General features: G+C 41.9%; 1 protein-coding gene across 1 annotated transcript; it reads left to right on the plus strand.

Moving 5' to 3' along the window:
- Positions 1-5529: 5529 nt before the first annotated feature.
- Positions 5530-12674, plus strand: LOC147462658 (maltose excess protein 1-like, chloroplastic). Its single transcript, XM_086484799.1, has 10 exons — positions 5530-5818; positions 6412-6495; positions 6575-6623; positions 8840-9129; positions 9219-9308; positions 10799-10900; positions 10969-11087; positions 11171-11233; positions 11316-11377; positions 12307-12674. The coding sequence occupies exons 1-10, from the start codon at positions 5579-5581 to the stop codon at positions 12390-12392; spliced, it is 1185 nt and encodes a 394-aa protein (XP_086340925.1). The 5' UTR covers positions 5530-5578; the 3' UTR covers positions 12393-12674.
- The last annotated feature ends 12912 nt before the right edge of the window (positions 12675-25586 follow it).

Genomic DNA, 25586 nt, shown 5'->3' on the forward strand with positions numbered 1-25586 from the left:
TGGTACTAGAGCCCTAGAGGTTCCCCAGTGTGGGGCTTTTCCTTGAAAAGCAAAAAAAACCCAAGGCATACAAAATAAGCACCCACATCATAATTGAAATCACTGTGAAAAGACTTTGGGGGGTCAAAGAAAAAGTAATCAGTCAGGCGATGATTTCATGAGAAATTCCTTTTATGGTAGCTTAACTACAAAGTCTTCTAGATATAGCCTCTAGTCAGCCCTCGAACATGAATACTTGGCTCTCGCGATTAAACAACTTAATTGACCACAGAAAGTTAAGAAGCTTACCCATGGTATTAATATTCGATCTCTAGTGCCTTTCGACCGTCAAATTAGTGACTCCATACTTGTTTAATTTTTTACCTTTACATCTGTTGATGCATTTGATTACATTGCAATTTAATGTTCATTGCTAACAAATTGTTTGAAATTCTTTGACCAATCAATTTGTCTACCTAAAACTGCATATGCTTTTTAAGAGAATGCAATTACTGTGCCAATGTTGTTTGATTTTGCAGTGACTGAAGAATGCTAAGGACATTCATCTCAAATGCTCTTCCACCTCGACGAACCAGCTTCAACTCAATAGCTTCCGAGGACGGAATCTACATCAGGAAGGGGGCATGTTAACCCTCACGGCACACGGACACCCTATGATCTATAAACGTTGTATTATGTATTTGGTAGAGTCAGGTACCGGGCTTGTCGGACCAATAGGGAAAGGTAGAGTGATCGTCGATGAGAGGCGCACTTTAACTTGGACATTCAAGGGATTAGTTGGTTAAGCATGGGCGCCCAAGTGTGAATGGGGTGAGCTCCTATAAAAGCCAACTAAACCTAATTTTTACTCATTCTCTCATTTGTGCAATTGAAGAGTGCTCTTGCTCCATCTCCATCTTCTTCTTCTTCACCTCCTTGTGTGTGTGTGTGTGAGAGAGAGAGAGAGAGGGAGAGTGTGTGTGCGATCGAGCATTACGAAGGCACGACGGCGGCGAAGCGGTTGAGCGCGACACGACTGCAGCTTCTTCTTCATCGCGGCGAGAATCCATCACGAAGGCGAGCGTAGAGCGGTGAGTGACACACCCTTTGTTTTCTTGAGCTTGCTAGTTTAAGCTTGTTGTGTGCTTGGAGCCGTTTGTGGCTCGCACACGGTGTATTGGCAAGTCCCTTGTTTCGACAGTGCGGCAAGGAGCGCACACACGGTCTGTTCTCAAGAATATAATATTGCTCCAATAATGTCAATGAGCAATGTCGGGGTTTATGGTCATCATGACCACATTGCGACGATGGCTTATTGCGACACTTTTCCCATACATGGCCATTTTCCTTGCAAAAAATGCAAAATTGCTTACATTTTTTAACCATGACGCCTTCATTTTACGTCAATGATGTTCTTTAGATTATGTCACATGCACTTACAAGTCTCCTGCCATCATGTCAGTGACGAGATTTGCAGCAAAAAAAATTTCAAACGTAAGGTTTTTTAACGTGTTCCACTTATCACATTTTTCCTAATGCTTTATGATTATGCTCACATAGTGCCCACCATGCATCCGGGTAAGCTCTGCACTTTCACCTTGCACCATTTATGAACTCCACAATCGTGCATGAGAAATGCCCCTTAGAGAATTTAATATTTGATTTATAATTAAGTTTTCTTAATGGTTCATGCCGGAAAAAAAACCTCTAAAGACGTCTGATATTGCCACCATTTTTGCTTTCTGATATCGCCACCACTGTCGATTAACCACATATTATATGCACATCTACAAGTTTATCAAGGCAAACACCTCCGCGCCCGCTCCGTCTCGAGATCACTTCGCTCAGCAGTTCGTGGTGCAGAATCAACAAGCAAAGGCACTTGCTTAGTGGTTGCACTCCCAGTTGCAAATGTCTGTTATGGGTTCAATATTCTCAGAGCGCGAGGGGAACGGTCTCTTTTCTTACATAAAATTGTGAATCAGGGCACAAGCAGTGATAAGCTTGGCCCCTCAAGAATCTACCACAGTCAATGTTCCCTTCCAGGTGCACTAAAAAGGCCTGCAACCGCTTGCGTTCTGTACTTGACTATTATGCCGAGTGGTTGCAGTGTTTCCATGACCGTTGTCATTCATGAAGATGTGCATTTTGCCTGCCTTCAAGCATTGAAGCAAAAAAAAAGGCACTGCCGAGAAAGGGTTTTTATCTCTGGCACTCAGTTGCCTTGACCTCCTCAAGTAGTGTAACCGCAACACCACCTCCTCATATCGCACTCGGGTTTGTTTCACTTGTATAAACAGACGCCATTGCAGGATCGCCAAAGTGTAAGAGAGAGAGATAGAGAGAGGTGGAGGTTAGAGAGGTGACGCATGAGAGAGAGAGAGAGACTCGTAACTACTTCTTGATTCACCTAATTGATTGCTCTCAATTACAATACAAGAGCTTCTTTTATAGCATTCCCATGCCCCTTAGCATCTCGTACTAGACAACCATTAAATACTCCTAGACCTTAGTGCTAGCGTAGGGAACAATGCACATTACGGTTTAACAAAGGGGTGCTATATTTTAGTAGGCTATGAGTCTATATATGGCAAGGTTGGGTGGAGAGTTGCATGGTCCAGTTCCCTCTGTTATTGGATAACCTATCAACATGCTTTCATGGACTCGAAGTCTGTTCAAACCTTTTTGGGGTATTTTTGTATGGACTTAATATCAAGACTAATGCGATATGGGACAACCTATGTTTTGTGTGGTCTTTCTTAGACCCCATCAAACCAATGATATGCAATGCTAAGGATGTTTTTACATGCAATATAGTACCTTTATATCATTGTATTGAATCAATGCCCTACAAGACTTTAAACATGTCTTATTTTTGATCTCATGCTCCTTGAGAATAATCTCATAAGAACCACACTTATAAAAGGACTCAATCATATCCCCACTCTCAAGTTTCTGAAGTGGGTCTCAACCGAGGGTCAAGAAGGCATCAAAACACTTCTCATTCACTGTATGTACAAGGAGAAGCCAAAGATATATGCCAAGCAAGCTGCCCTATTTCAACAATTACCCTTGGATGCTCAATCTGGTGAACTGAAATCATTCCTCCAAAAAGTTGTCTTACCCACCAGAGAATTGAGCTCAGACTCTAGACATGGAAAGAGAGGTCGGGTGGACCAAGGAAGAGGAAGGTAAAGGAAAGGTCAAAACCCATATTATTTAACTCAGCCATGGAAAAAGAGCTTGGATGGACCAAGGAAGAGGATCCGAGGGTGGATGTAGTATAAAAACACAAGGGGGGTTTCACTTGGTCACAGATCGAGTTTGTTAATGGACTATTTTAGAAGAATCTAAGACTTGGTGGCTTTCTAGTGTCCTCATCAAGAAAACTGAGTACATTTGTAGTTTAATACAGGTGCTTGGAAGATTATGTGAGTTTCAATTATGCCAATTGCTTGCACCTGTTGGGGTGGGTGATTCACATGCCGAATAATCACCCCAGGTTGTACCAAAGAAAACCTTTTGAATTCTTACTACTTACAACCGTCGAGCTTGCTTGCGCTTTAGCAAGCATGAATTTTGTTTGCACCATAAGCTTCTGGTTGGCGTAGTCTAGATGCCCACTCTCATATCAAGTTATTTTTAGACAAATGTTAAGTCTTTCACTTGGTCGATCTGTCATAATAATCAATATCTAATTCTCCTAAATGGTTTTCTCATATTAAACTGATCATTTAATGTGGGGAAGGCCAGGGGAGAAAAAGCACGAATATTGGTTAAGCTAGCAGACCGGCCACAGTAGGGATCCAAAGGGGGGGCCATCTGCAAAAGAGCCATGTGCAACAATGGGCTAAAAAGACCCTAAGGTTCAGCCCATTAAGACTTCCAAAATGCTAAGGTTCCAAAATTCAAAGGTTGTGTCCAAAAGGTCAACCCTAGGGAAAATTGGATGCTTAGTGTGTGTACAAAAGTCTTCTTCAAAGCCTACAAAGGAGGGGGCGAGCCCATTTAGTAGGGGATGAGAGAGAAAACCACACACACACACACACAGGCTCCCTTTACACAAAGGGAATTAGGGACACATGTCAGTCAGCTCCCTAGGCTAGATGCCCACAAGGGGTGCCCAATTCCTATTGGAAGACCCTTGAAGTGGACCAATGAGAATTAAGCTAGAGTAAATCTAGTTTAATTAATTTAAAAACATTTAATAAAAGAAACCAATGAGAATTAAGTCTCCTAGAAGACTATTGGGCAGTCTCCCAAGGGGTCCAATGAGCATTCAGGAGCCCAATGGCTTGCCTGATTCCTATTGGCCAGGAGGCAAAGGGGTCCAATGAGAGTTTAGTTTAATTATTTAATTACCTAAAGCTCTCACAAAAGGGGAAAGGGGGACACATGTCAGAAGGCTATCACTTATGCTGCTTAACACCCATTGGCTTGACTTGGGGAGGTCCAATGAGGCAAAAGCCTGACCAATTTAGCAAGAAGGGCTCGCCAAGAGAGAGGGGGGGCTGATTTTTCTTGGTATTGACACACACACACTCACACTTGACCATGTGTGAAGAAAGAATACTCTATCTCCTCCCAAGCTTTAATGGAGAGCTCATCACCTACTCCAAGCTTGTGAGATAGAAGTCTACATCAACACTCTCTTGGCATGTGGATGCAAATCCAACCAAGAGCCAAGCTTCAATGCATGCTCATCTTCTCTACCAAGCTAATTACTAAGCTAAGCTATGCTAATATGAGTGATTATGTGAGGACATGTACATCTTTCTCGTAAGATACTCCTTCTTCCTCTCAATCTACTCTCATACCCTGTTAGCTCTCACCATCTTCGAAGGTGTGTGAGGTATTGGGTCTGAGAACGGGGATAATTCAAGTTGTGTTTGATTAAGTGTTTTGCTTAGTGCATGAAGCTTCCATCTTCATTGCACTAGCTAGTCTTGAAGGAACACAAAGAATTGTATTGTACAATGTCTCTCTTGATGGGAGAAACCATAATACAAAGCCTTTTGGAGGGGGACCGGCTCCATGCAAATCCGGTCCTCAAGTGTTGTCAATAGCTTAATTTCTCTCTCTTTTGAAAGTATTGTTGATGCTATCTAACTAGGTGTTATGCTTTTTGTTGCTCTCTCCACCCAAGCACTCTTGTAATTCTCATTAGGAATCTATTCTAATGAAATGCCCACTATGTTCATGCTAATTTCCGCTAAACATAAGTTATTAGGCCATTAAATGTTACACGATCTATCGCTCTATAAAAGCACAACATGAAACGTTTGGTCAAAATACGTCCATGTCGAGGTCCCTTATTGCAGAGTTCAGTAAAAGCGTGTTGTGTTTCCAAAGTAACTTGTGTGACACAAACAGTGCCCAACCGGCCATTTTGTACATGTTTAGGAGTTCCCGCGTGACATAGGCCTATTTCTAACTTTTGGAGCCAATCAGGTGCCCTTTTGAAAATTGGCGTGTATCGTAATTACTGGAAGAAATGAGTGGTGGGGAGCACCAAAAAAATAGGGGAAAAATCAAATGGAACCTCTTCGTTCTCAGCTCGATCACCTTTCACCATTCAAGCTGCTGGTTTTGAGCAAAAATGGCGATGGCGATGGCGAACACGACGCACTCGGGTTTACAAGAGCCGCACCAATATTGCCGAAATGCGTTGCTGGCAGTGTCACCCGTTTCTTTCTTTTCTTCTTCATGCATCCAATTTCGGCGTCCCCAGGTTGCTGCTGCCTCTCGGCGCCTGCCCTCGGATAATGCCCTCATCCTCTTCAAGAGAAGAATTCCTTCTTTAGGAGCAAGCGGTATTCAACCTCTGCCGAAAGAGAAGGTGAGTGCCCTTTGTTTTGTTGCTCTCTTTTTTTTGAGCATGCATATTCTCTGTTGCCACTGCACGCCTACTTTGAAAACTACTCGCTTATGATGGCCTTAATCAGGTGCTCTTTAATTCTGCCTTCTCTTTCTTGCCTTGTTCTTGGAAGCAGCATACCTTTTTTCTTGCTTTTCTGTGTTTCAGCTCTGCATGATCACACGCCTTGGGGAACACAGGTAGTGAAACGTTTGTCAAAAGCACATATATATACTCGCGGGTACACAGGTGAATGCATGTAGCGTCAGGATTCACACACGGCAATTCATGCATGGGCATGCGTGAATGCATGCATATGTGTTTGGTCAGACCAGACTCCCTTTCCACACACACACATCTACAGGGTCTCTAGATGCATGCACAAGGGCACGCACACAATTCCACACTTTTAGATTAATCACGTTTCATTCCTTCAAAATCCAGTTTCATATCTGCCATCATCTGCAAGAATATGATGCTTTTGCAAATTTTCAGAATTGTCACTTTTGTCCCTTTTATTAAGGGGAAATGTTTCTGTCTCGGCAGCTGGAAAATTAAACTTTTCGGTAATGCAGGGCAGAGGATGCAGGGAAGTGAAATGTCAGGCATTGGTTTGTTTGAGAAGGAGGAAAAGAGTTCAACTTATAAATTCTGGGATGGTGTGACAGAGCAGCTTTCTGGATCAGCAACCTTCGCATTCTTGCCTCTCCAGCTGCCTCAGATCATTCTGAATTACAGGAACCTCTCGGCTGGCAATGCTGCCGCACTTGCTGCAGTTCCTTGGACAGTTAGTGACTAAATCCATTTGTACATGTATTTGAAGTCACAAATACATTATTGTTCACACTAATTCGGCACATATCTGAGTGATTTTGACATTATTTTGGTTGTTTAGGTTTCAAAGCTCTAGTCATGGCATTCTTATCAAGCTTATGGCCATACACAGATGTCTTTCTTTTGATAATAGCTGGTGCAAAGTTGGGACCTTTGACTGCTGGGTTGTTATCATAGAATTGGCTCTCCTTTTTCATAATACAAAATGCTTGAAGTGTGGCTGCGATGATAGCAGATTGTATTTTGTGTATGTACACTTGCATTTGTGCTTTGAAGGATTTTTGTGCACTCATCAAAATTTACAAGGACATGGTGAGGTTAGTGTGTTTTTTTTTTGGTTTACCACCGAACAAAATCATCATGAGCCTTTGGGGTGCAGGCCACTCAAAAATACTGCTTCCTGGTGGCTGTCCAAAGAGAGCGAGCTTGAGAACTTAGAAGTTCAAAAATGCCATTTTGGCCATGTGATTTTGATCACCAGAAGGCAAGGGTCACAGCTATTTCGCCTCAGAATACTGGGGTTGAGAGGTGCCATGCATGTTATACGAGGCATTCATTTCGATGGCATGCATTTCTATGCAATGTACACAAAGAATCAACATGTGCTGTCGGAGATGAATGCCGTATGTACAAACTGGTTTTAGGTGCCATTGTCTTTGAGGGCTGTTGTTTTATTGCAATTATTACAAAGTCGATATGTGCTGTACAAGATGATTGTCATAGGTATGAACTGGTTTTGAGGTGCCATGTTTGTGACACCAAGGGCTTCTGTTCTAATGCAATACCTATGAAGTCTCATGTGCTGGACAGTAGAAGGGGGAGTAAAGCAGGGCCAAGAGTGGATGGAGGGGGAGATCATTTTGAATGCGATCCGATGGTACAAATCATTGAGACAGGCAATTCAGTGCTCGGGAGCCATGCTTATGGTTATACAGATACTGTTTTAGCATATTGATGCGCAGCTTCACCAAGGCATTGATTAAAAAACTTGCCAAATCGGGCATCCATTGACCTGACAGTTGCATAGCACAGCTTTATCCATGTTCAAAACATCTTCTGTGGAATTGGCAAAGCCTGTGCAAAATTCTCAAATCAAGAGATTGTAATAGTCTGTCCATACCAAGCAATGCAATACCAGGTTTGTGGATTCTCCATTTTGCAGCTTATATGCTATTAATCATAACGCCGAGTCCCACATAACATTAGAGGAATGTGTTATCCATTTGCTGTTTTGGGCAATGGCGCGTAGCAAGGTTGACTCTGTCCACCACTAAATCCGGTACTTGCAAACACTAGGCTTGATTTGTGGATATTGGGCAGGGTGGTCATTGGCTCATGTTTTTTCAAAACAGACAGCTCCAAAAACTATGGTTCTTCAGCTACTTTGTATCAAAGGGGTTCTGATTTGCTAGGGAAAGTTATCACAATGGAGTGTGTGGGTTATCACATTAGGCCCAGGGTGATTGGGATTTCTGGTGTTTCTTAGCATTCTGGTGTATAGAAGTCACAAGCTTCACCTTGGTTCTTATGAGCCTAATGATTTATTGGGAGCTTCATTTGCTAGTTTGGATCTGTAATACTGTTTGTTTGTCCATCTTTTCTCTGAGACATGGAAAAGACATGTACACTAGAGTCGTTATTTCTCATGTAGTTCAAAAGTCATGGTTAGAGGTTCTTTCCTGTGTTTTCAAGCATAGCAAAGAAAGCCACCACCTGGCAGGGTTGGGCCAAATAAGGGCAATGGCGATGCTGGTTGGTGATGTTTGCAGATGATCTTACTCAAATGATTTCTCCATGTGGACTGAGGTGCTAAATTTTGGGAATCTTTGGGTTTTCTTCCAGTGTGACTGCTGGGGTCAGGAATATCCTTTTTCAAGAAGTCAGAGAGTTCTATCATGAGGCCGAGTTATCCGTTTTGATTTATTTTGGCTTCATTGCTTAGAATTGATGGTGTTTTTTTCCCAATGTTTGTGTTTTGTGGCTTAGGTGTGAACAGGTGTGGAGATAAGTTTTGTGTTATCTTTTGGTCTCACGTGCTGTATGGGTTGCCACTGCTCAATGTATTTAATTGTAGCTGAAATATATTTAGTCCTGTCCTTGTTCTCATCATGTTAAGGCTTTTTAACTGAGTAGCCTGAAATTCTGATAGGATCTATTGATAATTTGCAGGGCCTACTCACAGGGTTGTTGGAAATTTGTCCCTGCTGTCGTACTTTGCAGAAAAGAAAGAAAAAGGTGCTACGATCGTACAGGCAGTTGGTGTGCTATCAACTTTTATTGTGCTAGTACAACTGGCCATTGCTGGGACAATGCCCGCACCCGTCTTTACAGCAACAGCCGTTGCAGTCGTCATTGGCTTTGTTGTGAACATTTTAAACTACAATGGCCTACTTAGCAGTGGTATTTATAGAGCTTGGAAAGAGCTTATTACTATTGGTGGTGTTTCTGTTCTCCCACAGGTTCGTTCTAGGTGCTGCTTCTCGTTTTGATAGATTTTAGGGTTTTCCCTACTGATTCTAGAAGCTTTTGGTCCTTTTTTGGTTTCTAGGTCATGTGGACAACTTTTGAACCTTACGTACCCCCAAGTGTATTGCCAGGAACCATATTTCTGGCACTTTCAACCTTGATGGTGATCCTGGTACATGTCAAAACATCTTATGCCTCTCATTGGAAGTTGTTTGTGCAAAGATTTTTGCGCAGTTTCTGCAAGATCAAAATTTTCGTAACTTATGTCTACAAGAAATGAGATTTCTGCTTATTTAAAAACCGGCTCAATCCTGGAATCAATTTCCAGCATTTCAGCATTGTTTTGAGCATAAAAAGCTCCCGACCCACCATACATTTAATTTTTTTAGTTGCTTGACTTACTGACAATGAATTATTCCAGCTGATGTATGTGTTAGCTGTTTTGTTGTGGATCATGGATCACATGTCGCAGCATGGGAATCACATGTGCTGTTGCCTTTTCGTTAGAAGTTACGAGATTGTGATAGTAGGCCTGATCCTGTGGTTCATGTTCATGAAATGTTTTTGTGTGTACATGGGGTGGCTTGAAATGCTTTGTGCAGATTTGATGATTAATGTGTTGTTTGGGCTAATGGGCAGAATTTGTATGCCTAACAACAGTTGTTTAGGCTAACCTGAGCAATGACATATTTTAGGAAGAGGGCTTGTAGCAAGTGGATGAGCCCGAAGATAAGGCATCCAAACATATAAGCGATCCCAAAAAACAACAACAAGAACGAATTGGCCACAAGTGGTAACGGCCAAAGGTATGGAATGGGAACGGGGTCCTCAAAACAATGAAAGGTAGAGGGAGCTTGGAGGGGAGGGGTAGAGGGGTGATTATCTCGAGAAATGGAGGTTTCCTTGAAAAGCTAGGCTTTGGTGGTCAAAGGGCCTCAAAAATTGTCAGAGAGGGTTTCAACATTACCTAAACCCTTAAAAAGCCTTTTGTTTCCACTTTCTCATCCTGGAGTGCAACTGGAATTATGCCGAAATGCATTTTGGAACAATACTGGAATGTGTATTCTATTTGGAGCTGGAATGCTCCATAACTCATAACTTGAATGGCACTCGGGTTGCTCCCATCAGGCCAGAATAGGTGTTCCTTGTTTTATGCAAGAACAGAAGCAAGATGGTGACTGCACCTGAGCAGCTAGAAAAGGATCTTGTAAGAAGGAAGCAAAAAAATTGAATCTCTTAATCAAGATCAATAACTCTTGAAAGGACCAAATTTATTGATTGCATGTGTCCAAATTCTAGAGGCAGCTTAATGGCGTTGAAATTGAGGAGTGGAATGTGAATATTGAGGTATCAAAGGGAGACTTTGGAAACCAATTAATTTTGGTAAACGAGAAAGTGGAAGGCTAGACAGTGGTTGCTTATGTTTTAGTTTTTGTGTTATCTGAGAAAGAGTTTGTTGTTTTTCGCATTCTTTGGTCACATGGCTCGGCATTACTCTCTCATGTCCAAACACTTCACAAAACATATCCTCACTGGGTGCAATGATTTGGTATGCAAGTTTCATTTAGTCTTTACTCAAATACACATAATCATCCTTTCCCCAAAATGTCGGCAAGTAAGTAAAAGGCATAGGCTTAATCCTCTGCAGTGCCTTGCATGCAGGGACGCCTAGAGAAATTACCAAAGCAGGCTTCAAATTTTATGGGAGGTGTTGCAGCTTGGTCAGCCACTTTGTTATTCATGTGGGGCCCAGTGGCTCAAATGGTAAGCCTAGATCTGTTTTTTCCCTCATTGTAATGCCACATCATGTTATCTTGTATTTCTGTTTGCAGTGGACCAACTTCATTAATCCTGCAAATATAAGGGGTCTCTCTGTCTATACGATCTTACTAGCAATGGCTGGGAATAGTCTTCTTCTACCTCGTGCTCTTTTCACTCGAGACCTTATGTGGTATGTATACGTGCAGCAAGTCATATTTGCTGTGGTGCTTTGCTTCTTCTCTTGGTCATGTAAAGGGAACTCCTATCTTACAGGTTTACTGGATCATCCTGGGGTGCCCTTATGCAAGGATGGGGTATTCTTCTGAGCATGTACATGTGAGTATCTCTATTGTTCACCATCTCCTTTTTGTTGTTGTTAATTAGGAAAGCTACTTGTATCTTGTTTGGTGTGGCTCAGAAACAAATGTGTGGCTGGATCCGTGTTCGCTGGAATCTCATGTGGCCTTGCACTCTGGCTTGGTATGTTTCTTTTGTTGACATCTTGGTCAACCTTATTTGATTTGCAGCAGCTCTTACAAATCTTATGCTGTAGTCAGCAGTGTTTTAGGTTTTACTCTTGATTAGGAATGGTGAAGTCTGTCCTCTTGGTTCTTGGAAAGACCTTTTGCTTAATAGGTCAATGCTGGAAATGCAAAGCAGGGATCAGTGAGCGAAGTAATGCCAAAGTCGTGTTTGAGAGATATTGTAGGCAAAAGCTAGGTATGCAGTGTGGTTTTGTGTTGCTGTTTGGCTTTGGGAGGGGAGGCATATGGATAGTGAGCGTACCACCAATGAGGGATTGAGGTAAGATTGGCGAGGGGCCCGTGTCTGTATTCCAAGAGTTTTAGGGTGCTGACACCTGTGGGGAGGCTCGCTATTGTTAACAAGAAGGTATGGAGAATCACACATTGGTTGCATATTTTGTGGGCTGTCAAATGCAGGGGGAATGTGCCTTGTCCAGGGGGTGGTTAATAATGTGGGGATATGGTGTTAGTGAAAGGAGTGTAAAGAAACATATGATCCTTTCTAGAACTCTCAATGGACCTCAATTCTCAATGCTTGGGCCATATGAAGAAAATGGAGATATTATGTGAAGGGTGTGAAATGATGCCAAACATCCCAAACCACTTGCACAGCGGGCAGCACGAATCTTATATAGAGGCATCTGAAGACATGCAAAAAGAAATCCTGTGAATGTGGGCGCTGCCAAAGCAAATGAGCATTGGTCTTTGCCATATATCTACACCCTGGTAACGCCCATTCGAAACATTGTGTATAGTGAGTGCTTTGCCATGCAGGAAGTACAACAAGATATTTCCAAAGAAACTTTTCCTTTAGGAAAAGCGTGTTTTCCATTTTTTGCACCTCCCCTATGAGAGAGAGAGAGAGAGATTTTAATGTAATTGCAGGGAATATGGTCGTCATGGATTCTAAAGCAAATTCTCTAAGTTCACCACTCTCTCCTCTTGGAGAACTGCTTTATGGCAAGAGCTAGAAACATCACAAACCTCCTTTTCATTAGAAGTCAACAGTTTCGCAAGGAATTGAAGCTTTTATAGCTTTGAAAGGCTTGGAAATGCGCGAGTTACACTCAATGTATGCAAAAATCTACTTCGATTTGTTCCCTTTGTACAGGCTTACTTTGTTGGAGGTTAAGCAAAAAAAAATTTGCCAAATGAAGACTGTATAGAAACAAAACATGATTGTCTAGTGCGAGTAGTATGTTGTTGTTTGCCGCCCCAAGGTTATTATAAGACAAGTATGTTTGTACATTGCACTTTTGCTTTAGATTTCCTACAAATCTTTAGCTGGTCTATGTCACCTAATATCTCCTATTTTTATAACAATGTGTTATCAAGTTGGTTACCAAAAGGAAACGCGCATGGTCAAACAATCAATCAAACCTTTATATACAAAGGCTAGAAGTTTAACATTGGAGTCATGCTTGAGAATATGGCAATGAATGTAGTAATACCATCCTCCCAAATTTTTGGCTTTGCCATTGAACAGACCCCAACAATGGAAAGAGAAGATGTGTTCCAAAGAAAAAAAAACATCTCTATTGGAGTACATGTTTTTGAGAACCACTTGCATCAGCGACAAATAAGGAATTCTTGATGGTCCAATTATGCCTAAACGGAAGTCACAAAGCATATCAAGGAGCTGAGAGGGGAGGGTGACATACATGAAAGCACTTTTCCAAGAACCCATCTGCAAGGTGAAGAATACCAACATAAATCCATATGGATGAAACAAAGGCCTTTGTTTTCTTGGGGAGAGGTCAAGTAATGAACCATTGTCTATTGTCTTCTCTATAAGCGGGAGAAATATGTCCGAGCAAGGCCCTCCCACCATAGCCTGCCCAAGAGACACCTTTGCTGCCTTGAAAACAATACATCTCTCCACCAGTCAACATATTTGTTGACTATCCATGTTATTGTTGGGCTTGTCAACCACTCAATTCTTTCATCTATTGAGTGATAATGGAGATAATGTACAATCTGCAACATTGTCAATGTTGGGATTTTGTCTTTTACTTTCCTTGTTGCCAAGGCTGCTCCCCAAATACCTCAATACCTATGAAGGATTTGATATCAATGTTACTTACCTATGAAGGGGAGAAGATGGTTGTGTTGTGCCTACAGAGTGTCAGAGAAAAACAATGTTAAACCTTGTCATGCAGTTGGAATGTCAGCAACAGTGCTCTTTGCCATGCTATGTGATTATTCTAGAGGTGGAAAGCATCTCATATTGTAAAGAATTTTTTCCGTCTTGACAAGAGGATGGTTTTGAGTCAACAAAATTCAATACCTCTTGCCATGAAAGCACCAAGCATGTGAGAAAAGACCCTGTAGCAGGATATTGGGTAGATTGAAATGTGTGGCATGGGTCATCATGATGTAACCAAGACCATAGCTCTTGCTCAATAGTAAAGCATTGGAAGGTTTACCATGTCCTATGCTCAGGTGTGGGGAAGAAGATTGCAAAGAGAGTACATACATTAAGGTGTCCCATAGCAATCCCCGACTGTCCCAAAACCAATATATGTGCAAGAGAAGCAATTGTAAAAAAACTATTTATGGCCAACATTAGCCCAACAAGCCAAAGAAGCTCCTCTTGATATTGATTTTTCAAGATAATGTGCATTCATTTGTATCATTTTTTCACTTGCATAAAATGCAAAGAGATAACACTAGATAGCGATCCACATTTTTATGAACAAAATGTGGATAGAAAGAAACTCTTGCTTCGTTATTGTAGCAGAGAAAGTGTGTCATGCGCTCTACAATGGGTGCTCCTCAGTGCAGTATACGTGAAACCTCACTCAAATAGAGAAAAACATCACATAGCAACGGAATAGAAACTCAAAGCACAATACAGACTCATAACTCACTAGAACTTGACAACTCACAGAACCATACAGACTCTGTCTGGTAGCACACTCAGCTTCAAGCCCAAGACTCATAGGTACAATGGGGGTGTTGAGGCTCCAATGTGCAAGGAGGGTGCAAGTGTGTGGTGTTGGACTCAAGACTCAAAACTCAAGACGCTAGACCATTGTAAGTGGATGATGTGGGTACGACGACTAGAACCAACCACAAATATGTACATTCATAAAGACCACCAACGGCTAGCAAAATATCCCAATCTAGCTAAGTCTATCTCCAAATTGTGGTGATGGTGATCTAGCCACAGTGTCCATTAGAAGACCACCCCTATCATTGCCACGTCGAGCCACTCCGCTTCCTTGATGGGAAAAAGAGCAAAGGGATGCAGATAAAGTCTATTTGAAGCTTATACATTTATTGAGCACTGACTAGGGCTCGGGAACAAGCAAGGTTCAATGCTAAATGTATGCCAAATGTGGTGTGTTTGGTAATTTTTGATTGATAAGAATGTCAAATGTGGTGTGCTTTGGAAAGCACAAATGTTATAAGGAGCATTGATTGCCAAATTATGCCAAATAGGGCAATAAGTGGTCAAGGAGCGTCTTGTCCGGAATGTCATCCCTTGCAGTGCATTGTATGCTCGCTTGTAATTGAGCTCGGCACTAGTTTAGTCGATATACATGCCAAATAGGGCAATGGTAAGAGAGTTTTGGATAGCTTGGCACTGGATCCGTGCCAAATGTGGTGCTTGGAGGATGCTTTGGCCGATAAGTATGTCGAATACAATGCTTTAGCATTGACTTGGTTGATATGCTTAATGTGGTGCCATTACGAAAGCACATAAAGTTCTTGATAAGTATTTCTTGAAAATATGGTCCCTTAGAACACGTAGATTGCAAGCTATGCCCAACCTGGTTGTGGCAAGCTTTTTGTGGGAAATTTTAAACGAATGCAAAGGGAAGGCCTTTTGCCAAATGAAATCACCTATACTTACATCTTGAAGGCAAGCGGCACCACCATCCAAGACACTAAAATGGGCAACAAAAATCACGATGATAACAAGCCGGGGTGGGAGGTGAAGATGGAGAATCTAGAACAAATGATGAAATTGATGGAAGAGTTTACTCTAAAGGTTTTAATGGGACGCCAACAGTTTCAAATTTTTTGAAGATGCTTCAATTGGTCCAAGGATCTCTGCTTGAAGTGGAAGCCATGAAGACGAAGAAGAAAATGGATGAAGCTTTGGATGCAGTACATGACAAGAGGTTACTCCTTGATGGTTATGATCCAGAGGGCTACCTAGAGTGCTATGAGTTGGAAACCAAGTCAAGAGGGATACTAGAAGAATTAATGATTAGATCTTTTGAGCACTTAGTGGATTCAAATTGGAAGGTGCAAATTCAAGAGCTTACCAAAGGCTACACGACAATTGGGAATATTTCAAAAAAACTATTGTACGGGCAACTGATGAGCATTATCAAGAACAAATTCCAAGTCTACCAAATTACTCAAATATTCGAGGACAAGTATGATCACAATTAGAAGCTGTGATTGATGAGTGTCTTCTACAAGATGCTACTTTCTTGTAGGCTAACGATGAAGATATAGTTAAATCTGTGTATGAAAAGTTGGGTTTTGCAGATGCCTTTCATGACATAAAAACCTTTGAGGGTGAGGCTATACAACCTCAAGATACACAAGGTGAACTTTGCAAAGAACCTATGCATGCAATACAGGAGGAAAAGTAATCAGGGGATCAAAACGACAAAGTGGTGTTGGACGGGAAGCTACTCACACACCCATGAAGTGCATGCAAACACTACCTAGATCAACACAATGTCAATCGAGGACACAGATGACACGATAGGCACACGGAGGAAATATCTTAAGCTTGTCAGGCTGAGACCATCCTACACATACAACACTCTGGAAGGCCAACTAAACCACAATCAAGAACCTCACTGCTCTCAACTACACCACCTAGCCACATACACACATACTAAAGGTAACTCGCCTAATCATGCCAGATTCGTACGAAAATTAAGGAACACCATCCCCTCACTAGGATACACATGTCCCTAAGCTTCTACACTCAAAACCCTCGCTCTAAACCCATCTGCGGAAAACGCGTAGGATGACAGAGCCAAAATTTGAAAGTGCTCAAAACTAAAATTTATGAGTACCTATGCGTAGCTTATGTCGCCACGATTCTATAGACTACTAGCACGCAGAAACAGACATCGTTTGATACACTTACGACCACAAATAGCTCATAGATGCATCGGCGTGTGCGCTTCGTCTCGCGTGGAATGCTTGGCGTTGTCGCGTAGCTCTCCTCGAGCCTACAGCAATGGTGCAGTCGGATCTCCAATGTGTTGAGCGAGCTGGGCGTAGCGGGAGGATGAAGCTCACACTCACTCTCTTTCTCTCTCACACACAGTAGACGACAGCGCTAAGTTTTGATTATGATTAAAAAGTCCTTTTACAAAATGACTTAGGTACCTTATATACTAAGGCTACCTTAGGTTTAACCAAAATTGGGTTGAAGGGGTCAAATGGCTTTGTATTTACAATCTGGAAGTGCCATTGCACCCCGGCTTCTGAAACTAGAATAACTACTCATTACAAATGACGTTTATAGACATAATCCACAACATTTCATAACTCGCAAAAGATAAGACTTTGGTACGAAACTTGAGTTATGTTTGTTGTTGACCCAGCGGTCAACATTCCCCCCTTCCGCGTTCATGTCGTCCCCGACATGACCTAATTGTCAATGGTGATGTGGTCTTTGCTGTCATTTTGTTGTTGGAAAGAAAGTATAGACTATAGCCTTTGCAGTAGCTTGTCTTGTTCGTCCAATCCGATGTACATAGTCTTCACATGATTGAGGAAAATCATAATTGATGATGAACTTTATGTCTTTCACATCTGCACTTCGAGCTACAGCATCTGTTTCTGTCATTATAGGTCTACTGCCAGATCTAAATTCAAAAAGAACCCAATGTCGTTTAACTTGACTCTTATCATCATGGATAGAGAAATCTCCATCGATCACTTGCTCCAGCAAATCTGTGAATTCGGAGTATTTGTGATTCTCAGAAACAACTTCTACAATCTGTAGAATTGACAACTTTGTAAGGATTTTGTAGAAATTGTATGGCTAAACCCTTAACTTCTTTAGGCCAAGTTGCACTCCAATGCAAAATCTGTCTGTCAGGCCGAATCCAGGACTTAATTTTTCTAATTTGAGGTTCAAAACCCTGCCGAGCATTCGATGTGCATTATCAAGGAAAGCTTTTGAGATCCTCTGATTACTTTTATGTCTGGTCTTCTTCATTGGGGACTTCTTTGTTCCTGTGCAATCATGTTGTTAGTGTTGTCTGCAGCTTTGTCATTGCAGGCCATTCTTCGACTCGCCATTGAGGAGAAGTATGCTATGATCTGCAATTGGTGCTCCAATTCATTTGTCAATTGATTTGAGTAGCATTTCCTTATTGTTGATGTAGAAGGAATATGTACAAGAGGATGGTGATATGTGTCTTTAGATTAGGGTCTAAAACCTGGATGACCAAAGGGAAAAACCCGGTGGAAAAAAAATGCCTTTGGTATACGCTCTTATTGGAGTCGAGTAGTTGAACGTGAAGTACATGTTCATGAAAGGTGAGTGCTTGGGTGAGTGGCGTAGCTACTTGACTCTGACGTGTATGACTTGTCGGTTGCATGTTGACACTGCTTGATGACAAGTCTTCGGCTGTTGTAGTGGCTGCTGAGACGTACTTCGTGAAGTTTCATCGTTTTCCTGTACCTTCTTCTCTTTGTAGTGCTCAGGCCTCTCGTCAGTCTTTTCTTCATGTGGATTATGGATTTTTTTAATTTTTTCTTAGTAATAAATAAAGAAAATCTTTTAAAAAAACTTAACAAAAGAAAAATCGTTCAAATAGAAATCTAAATGCTATGTACACTATACACATGTCCCTAAGGGCTCATATATGGATTTTGTCCCCATACTCCTTTGTAACACTACTATGAGGACATATACTCTGAATTTCGTCAAAAACTTATCACAATAAAACGCAAAAATTCAATGCATCTCACAAAACATTGCCCTCTAATAGTCATAATGTTAGGTCCGCATTCAGAATGCCTCCCCCTTCCTATTTGGAGTCATCCTTTACGACAGGGTATCGCAAAGGGTATGTGTTGTGCTTGGGCAATTAAAAGTTGTGCCTATGCAGGCCTTGTAATGTAGCCCTATTATGCATGCACAGTCAATGCATGGAAAAGATTTATGTTGTGCAAGATGTGGGTATAAGCAATTTGCTTATTGGCATTTGTTGGCGAGGCTTCCTATTCTAAGCAATGTAATGGTCTCTGAAGCTCCTATATCGTTGCTTGATTGAAGCGACTTGCTCTCTTCTAACTGTACTGTAATCGTAGAAAGAATTGTAAGAATTCAAGCGGCGATGCACTGACAATAGTTTTGTTGTTCTTCTTTGGGACCCATTTCTTTGCGATTATTGGCTGTTTTGTTGCTGGCTCTCGTTTGGGAACCCATACTTGCCCATGCTTTGTTTGTGTTTGAAGAGACTTCTTTGGGATCCACCTTTTTGTTGTGTGAGTCGACAGTGGTCTTTGCTTTAGCCCTTGTACGCTTGGTTGGGGACAGGATTTAGGCTTTGAAAGTTGATACTGTGGTTGTTTGGGAATCCAAATGAATTCCTGTTTTTTTTGTGCTTGAATCAACTTCTTTGGAGCCCAAACCTGAGTTGTGAAAGCTTGCGACTTTTTGATATTCTTACCCGTTCGTGCACGCTTTCCTTTTTTTTTTTTTTGGTGTTGGATCTTGTGATTTGTCATTAGAGATCTTTGTCTTCTTGATCCATATCTGTTTTTGGCTGATCTGGCTTTTTGGTATCCAGATTTGTCGAGCTTTTTGGCTTTGACTTGTTGTCCTGTCTTTTGACCGCCATGGTTGAAAGTTGGTGAAGTGATTCTTGTTGATGAAAATTTTGGTTTCTCGGTGAGTGATTTTCCTCAGCAAGGATGGCTTCTCCTCATAATGGGGCCCTTACAATGTGCGTCTTTTACCACAGAAAATTTCAAGGATAAATCAGGCTCCATACTTAACATCAATAAAAACCTCACACTATCGACCCACACGAAGGCTAATGCAAATCGCGTATAGTCAAGTCTCAGAAATGACTATCTTTCAGACCAAGTCTCAGAAATGGCTGGGACTGCCAAATACAACCAAGTATGGCTCCACAAATGCGTACAATGGCCGTTTCCACAAGTAACGTACAATCCAGCAGACAATGCGCTCAAATAGGCGCCAAGTGATGCATACCCACAACAACTGTAAGTGACATCACTGCTACTATATCACTGTACTCCAGCTACCGTACCTGTGTGAATCACCTGTACCTGTACCTATCCTACAACCTATAATCTGCAACCTGTAATCCCGAATCCCGAATCTCGAAGCTCGAAGCAGAAGGTACTCGAAGAAGATCCTCCGTGGGGGCGTAAAAGAATGTGAGCGAGATGGAAACACACAGAACGCCTCTATAATGACTCGACACACACTCTTGGGAAGATACACACACACACACGATGGGGCACCACTCGGCTTACACAACACACCTGGCCGAGATAGGGAACACACCTATGGAGTGAGAGGAGAGAGACTATCCACTTGCCCACTCCACACAGAGACACACACACATGAACACACACCCAAAAAACTCAGCTCAAAAGAGGAGTACTTCTGATAATTAGATACAAATGAGCTTGGGCCAACACCAATGGGGCAAACAGCTCACACAATATGGGTAAAATATGCCAGATACAATCACAAATTGGAGAAGAAGCTTCGCTCATAGGAGAAACTTACACAGCCAAAACATCAGAAAAAGAGTGAGGAATTTGGAAAAATGGACAACGCCATCGCGTCCGGAATGGCCCAAAACCCCAGTCTACAATGTCAAAGTGCTCAAATCCGACCTCGGATGAGCAGTTTACGGCCAAAACAAACTCCAAAAACCCCAAAAACACACCTGCGGCTGTTCCTCCTCCTCTCTTCTACACGTTTTTTCTGGTCTTCTCTCTATTTTTTTCAGTTCCCACACTTAGCTTTATCACTTGGCACCCTTGGCCTTTTAGATGACCTCAAACGGACCCTGAACAGGCAAAAAACTGACCTCACAGTGCATAGTTGTCACACTTGGCTATGGCACTCAGCTTTTTTCAATTATGCATCCCGCCACCACGTGAAGTGGGCCCCAAAAGTGGTCCTCATGATGACCTTTCTGCATAAGTATCACAAGAAAACACCCACGTCGTGTCCATACTTCTCCACGTGCAAGTATTGACCCCGTTCAACCTCCTGACGCCACTCGATGCCATCTGACGTACCTGCTTACCTCACGTCGTCGGCCCGCGGATAGCTTCCTCAAGAAGTTTTAAGTGCTACCCAACTTCTCATTATTGTAGAAAAAACACACTGGTACTGGTAATAGTGAAAATCGATGCACTATGTACATGGTGTCCTACCTGTACACATGTGGACCCCACGTAACCACCTGGCTATGGAAAATGGGAAATCCTTTATTCGATGCACCATGCATGTGTATGTATATATGCGCAATCCCTTGCTCCAAAAAACTCCTGACAACGTTTGTACACTTCATGCACTCTGTCGAATAATTGAAAAGGTGGTTCATTTGTACAAATGTTTTGCATGGATATTAATGCCAGAGAGTGAGTCGAAAAGAGTGATCAAAGCATTAGAGGGAGTGCTCTCAGACATTGGTTTGCATGGAGGCAATGTCAAAATCGAAGAGGACCCTAAGATGTCTCAAAGTCGGTACAAGGTACCGAGGAAAGTATCAATAGGCGGAGTGAAGGCAAGAAGGTTTCTTGGGTTTAGCCTCAAAGATTCAGATAGAGAAGAAAGGAGAAATCTGTTCAACAAATGGAAACAGTTACATAAAGTGGTTAAAGACAATGCTGGTGGTGGGGCAATCCAGAATCACAAGGCGAACGTGTGAAAATCACTAGATAAAATTTTCCATTACGTTGAGCAGCATTCTTGGGACCAAAGTAAACTCACATCATTTCAAGCAGCCTTGCTGGATTGGAAAAAGGCCTTACAGGGTGGGGTGGGCAACATATCACACATTACATGGTGGATTGACATTCTACGTATACAAAACAAAATTCTAAATTGTACTCTACTGACCATTTTGTTTTATTTCAATGCAACACATACTGTTCAACCATGGTCCATATTTTTGCCAAGACATACGGCTCACTATCAATATGGTCCACACAAGGCATGGAAAAAACCCCACTACATGGCAAGAACAGGTTATTTTAAGCACACTCGACATGGGGGAGGAAAATAAAAGGCCAATATCCTATTAGAGTTACACCAATGGACTTATAGACGACTAATTCATAGAGCAAGGAGAAGGACTTCTTAAGAGTTCAAAAATTACACGGTCTTTACAACACATCCGCAAAAAGAAGGAACAGATGGTGAGAGGCGGAAGTGAAAAAAATAGACCCGGTGGCCTCTACACAAAGACTATGCACAATGGCCTCATCATGGGGAATACACAATAGGGGCACCACCTAGCAAGATATGCGGCTAGGACGCATACATATACACAATGAAGCATGCATGGAAAACAATTTCAAGATCCACGTCCAAATGTGGAATGGGGTGGTCGGAGAATAAGGTGAGAGGAGTGGTGAGTGAGTGAGAATGGGCTCGCTACGTGTGCATGTAGTAAGGAAGATAACGAGGTCAGGGATACATGCAAGTATGCTCACTTCTCATACAAAAGGTGGCGAATCCGCACACCTTAAGATGGAAGTAGCAAGATGATAGGAATATGAGAGGGAGAGAGAGTGTGTGTGTGTGGTGGCGAATCCGCACACCTTAACATAAGCCGAAAAAAAATGGCAAGGAAAAAAATTATACCATACTCACAATGAGATGTATCCAAAGCGACACAACGTATGGCACCAAGATGGAGTGTGTTGATTGCTTGCAAAAGATGAATACAATAGGTAGCGTATGGCAGGAAAATGAGAAGGGAACAAGATCGTAGGAGGCATAGTGGAGAGATGGGAGTTGATGGCGAGCAATATCATGAGTGTGTCCACCCTTCTTCTTCTTGAAATTGTGCCTTCAACCCTTAATTACAAGTGGTGTCGAGGTGTGGTGCTCATCTTTTGTGCATGGTGATGGTGATGATGATGGTGTTGTGATTATGTGATTAGGGTTCATGCTGCAAGCATGTAGCACAAGAGTGTGTATGGATATGTGTGTGTGTTTGTGTGTTCTCTCCTCCCAAGTGAGCTCTCATGGCCTCCTTATATAGGGAAGGAGGGAAGGATTTAGCAATATTTCTATTTGAGGTGAGTGTCCCACTTTGGTGACTAGGAAAATGGGGTGCATGTGACTGTGGCTCCCATCTTGTCTCCTCATTATTTAAAATACCAGAGTCAATAGAGAGATAAGAAGAGAGAATGTGGGTAGGATGTAGAGGATAGAAAATATTTACAATAGTCTAGCTTTGGATAGACATAAGCTTATTAGGGAGAGAAGAGAGAGGTAAGAAAATTATAAGAGAGGTTGTCGAAGGTGGATATTTGTTGATGAGGATGGGTCCTCCAAAAATGGTGATAGAATTACTCTAGACTAGCCAAGACCTCATTAAAAGAGCCTTGTATCTTGTATCATGCTTGAAGACTTGTAGAACCATAGCCATTCTAGAAGGAAGAAAAGTGGGGATGGCCTGTGTCACCATTACACGAGAAAACTGGGGTCCATTACAAAAATCATATCTCCGTGTTCATAAATCCAAAAATTCTGAAAAAAATTGAGCTAAAGTTGAGATCACGAGCTACATGTTTCATGTTGAACGCTCCTTCAGATTCGGGGTTCTTCTTTAATTAAAAAATTCAGCCAAATAATGTATTATTTGTGGCTGCAAAAGTTTTTTGGTGGTCCCCTTTGAGTGGACTTCTCTCTTGCCTTCAAGTGTAAGCTCCTTCATGTGTATGAAAACATGACCTAGAGTGTTGAAAAGATTGGCAATCATCTAGATGGAGGTATTATTGAAATTTGAAAGTGGGGTTGAGGTTTGAAAATGAAAACTAGTGAATAAAATATTTGGTAAAAACTAGTGAATAAAATATTTGGTAGAGTGGAATAAAATATTTGGTAGAGTGGAATAATATACATACATGAAAAAAAATATTAGAAAATACTAAAAAATATATATAATATATATATATTTAATGTTTAAGGTAAAAAAAAAGATCAACAAAGAAAGCTTACTTATTTATGCTACATCGTGATTGATTAGCATAAGTCTTATTTATTTAATAAAGGCTAAAACGTTTGTGAAAAAGGAAGAAAAAATCAAAAGTAACTTATATAATAGGAAATATTTTGGTAAAAGGGCAAAAATATATGGGGGGTTCCCATGCATGGAAAAGCTTGCCTCAATGTCTTGGGGAGCTTCAAATGCGGCGGAGCACCATGCGAGGTGGCAACGGTCACGAGTCAGGAGCGGGAGAAGATGGACATGAGCCCGTCGTTTTTATCCTCTTCGATGCACCTCTTTCTTCCTCACTTTGTACCTCTTCGATGTGCAAGCTTTGTAGACGAGCTCGTTCCTCTGTTGATGACAGCATCCCCACAGGTATCAGGCGTCTTCTTTCCCTCAGAAACAACCACTTGTTGTATGGATCTAAGATTTCCGGGTCTTCAACCCCTGCAGCCAGAGCCTGAGCTGTGTAGGACATGAAATAGGGGGCTCTGAGTGCTTGGCACCCATACCCATTGCCAAATACGCATAGAGCAAACTGTTTCTGAATCAGAATTAGTCTTTCTGCGTTTAGTGGGAGGGGGTGCCCACCACACTATCTTGTAATAACTTTCATTGCAGACAGTGGGAACTTTGCATTGTCATCGGAGTATTCCTTGTGGTATATTATGATCTACATAAAAATTGCAATGAATTTATGGGCCGTAAGTGAGATGAGTGCAAATGCCAAGTACTTGAATTGTTTCTAAAAACCTTTTTGTGGTTGAAATGCCCGATGTAGTGAGACAACGTCGCATCCTTGCCTTGGACTCCAGTGACAAGCCCTCGCCGTGAGCCTCCCGCTCTTCTAAGGAAACTATCGTCATACACTAGCACCTGGCAGCAAAAGAAAATGATCATGATATTTTATCATTCGGCCATCTCTAATATCATTTGAATGCATGACAAAAGTTACCATCTGATTCTCGTCCATTTCCAGCATCGACCTCCCCCACAAGTGAATAGACTAACTATTCATTACCTGATCTTTGGGTGCCACGTGCCTACCCATGTTTTCCAAGATGAGTTGTTTTGTTGTCGATTCAAACTGCTCATCTGTTGGCAAATTGGCCTCTCCGGACTTCGCTTCATTGAACGTATCTTTGATCAGTTTGCCACCCTGAAATGAACTGTGAGTCGCGAACAGCTGTGTCAGCAATAAGATGTTGGTCCACTCCATCATCGTCCACAAACCCCATGTCTGCCTCACAAAAATTTGCAATTGCTGCTAGGCAGTAGTCCTCCCGTATATTGAGGTCATGTATGATATCTGTGAGCAGAACATAGTGGGTGTCGTCCGCCATAGCAAAGCTGGGAGCACAATTCAGAGGCAAAGTCACTTCCTCACTTGGACTTTCTTACTTGCACCCTATTGCTGCATCCGCAAGAGAAACAAGAGTTAAGCCCGCATCAAATGTTTCCTTTAGTGCCTCTACCCGCTCTTCTTCTGGGTCGAACTGCACCTCCACATCCTCTACCTCTTCCTCCGGCGCCAATGGACAACTACAAAAAGCTGTTGAATGCGAAGTCTCTGACTCACCATCGTCTGCAAGTATAAGTAACAGAAAAACCATGGTAGAATTCCACTAAGCGACACTTTTTGAAGTGCTTCATACACCTGTCTTGTACAAGCAGTGCATTGGAGGGACACTTTTCTAGACAACGATTCAGTCTCCTTGAAGCACTCTTGTCAGGGTCAAGGTCGGCTGGGTGTACATATCTCATGCCTTCAACTGTCATGGAATTATCACAAGTGACTGCCTCATACTGTTGCAAATGGGTTTGTAGGTACTCAAATGAGCAATCTATAATCCTTTGTATAGAAAAATCTGCATTGAACATTACTGATAGTTCTAGTGCACAGTGATGAGCACGGGCATTGTATAAGAATGTGAATAGTTTTCTTCACATGCA

The sequence above is a fragment of the Adiantum capillus-veneris genome, chromosome 2, assembly GCF_014529385.1.
Source record: "Adiantum capillus-veneris isolate H3 chromosome 2, ASM1452938v2, whole genome shotgun sequence".
Lineage (NCBI taxonomy): Eukaryota > Viridiplantae > Streptophyta > Polypodiopsida > Polypodiales > Pteridaceae > Adiantum > Adiantum capillus-veneris.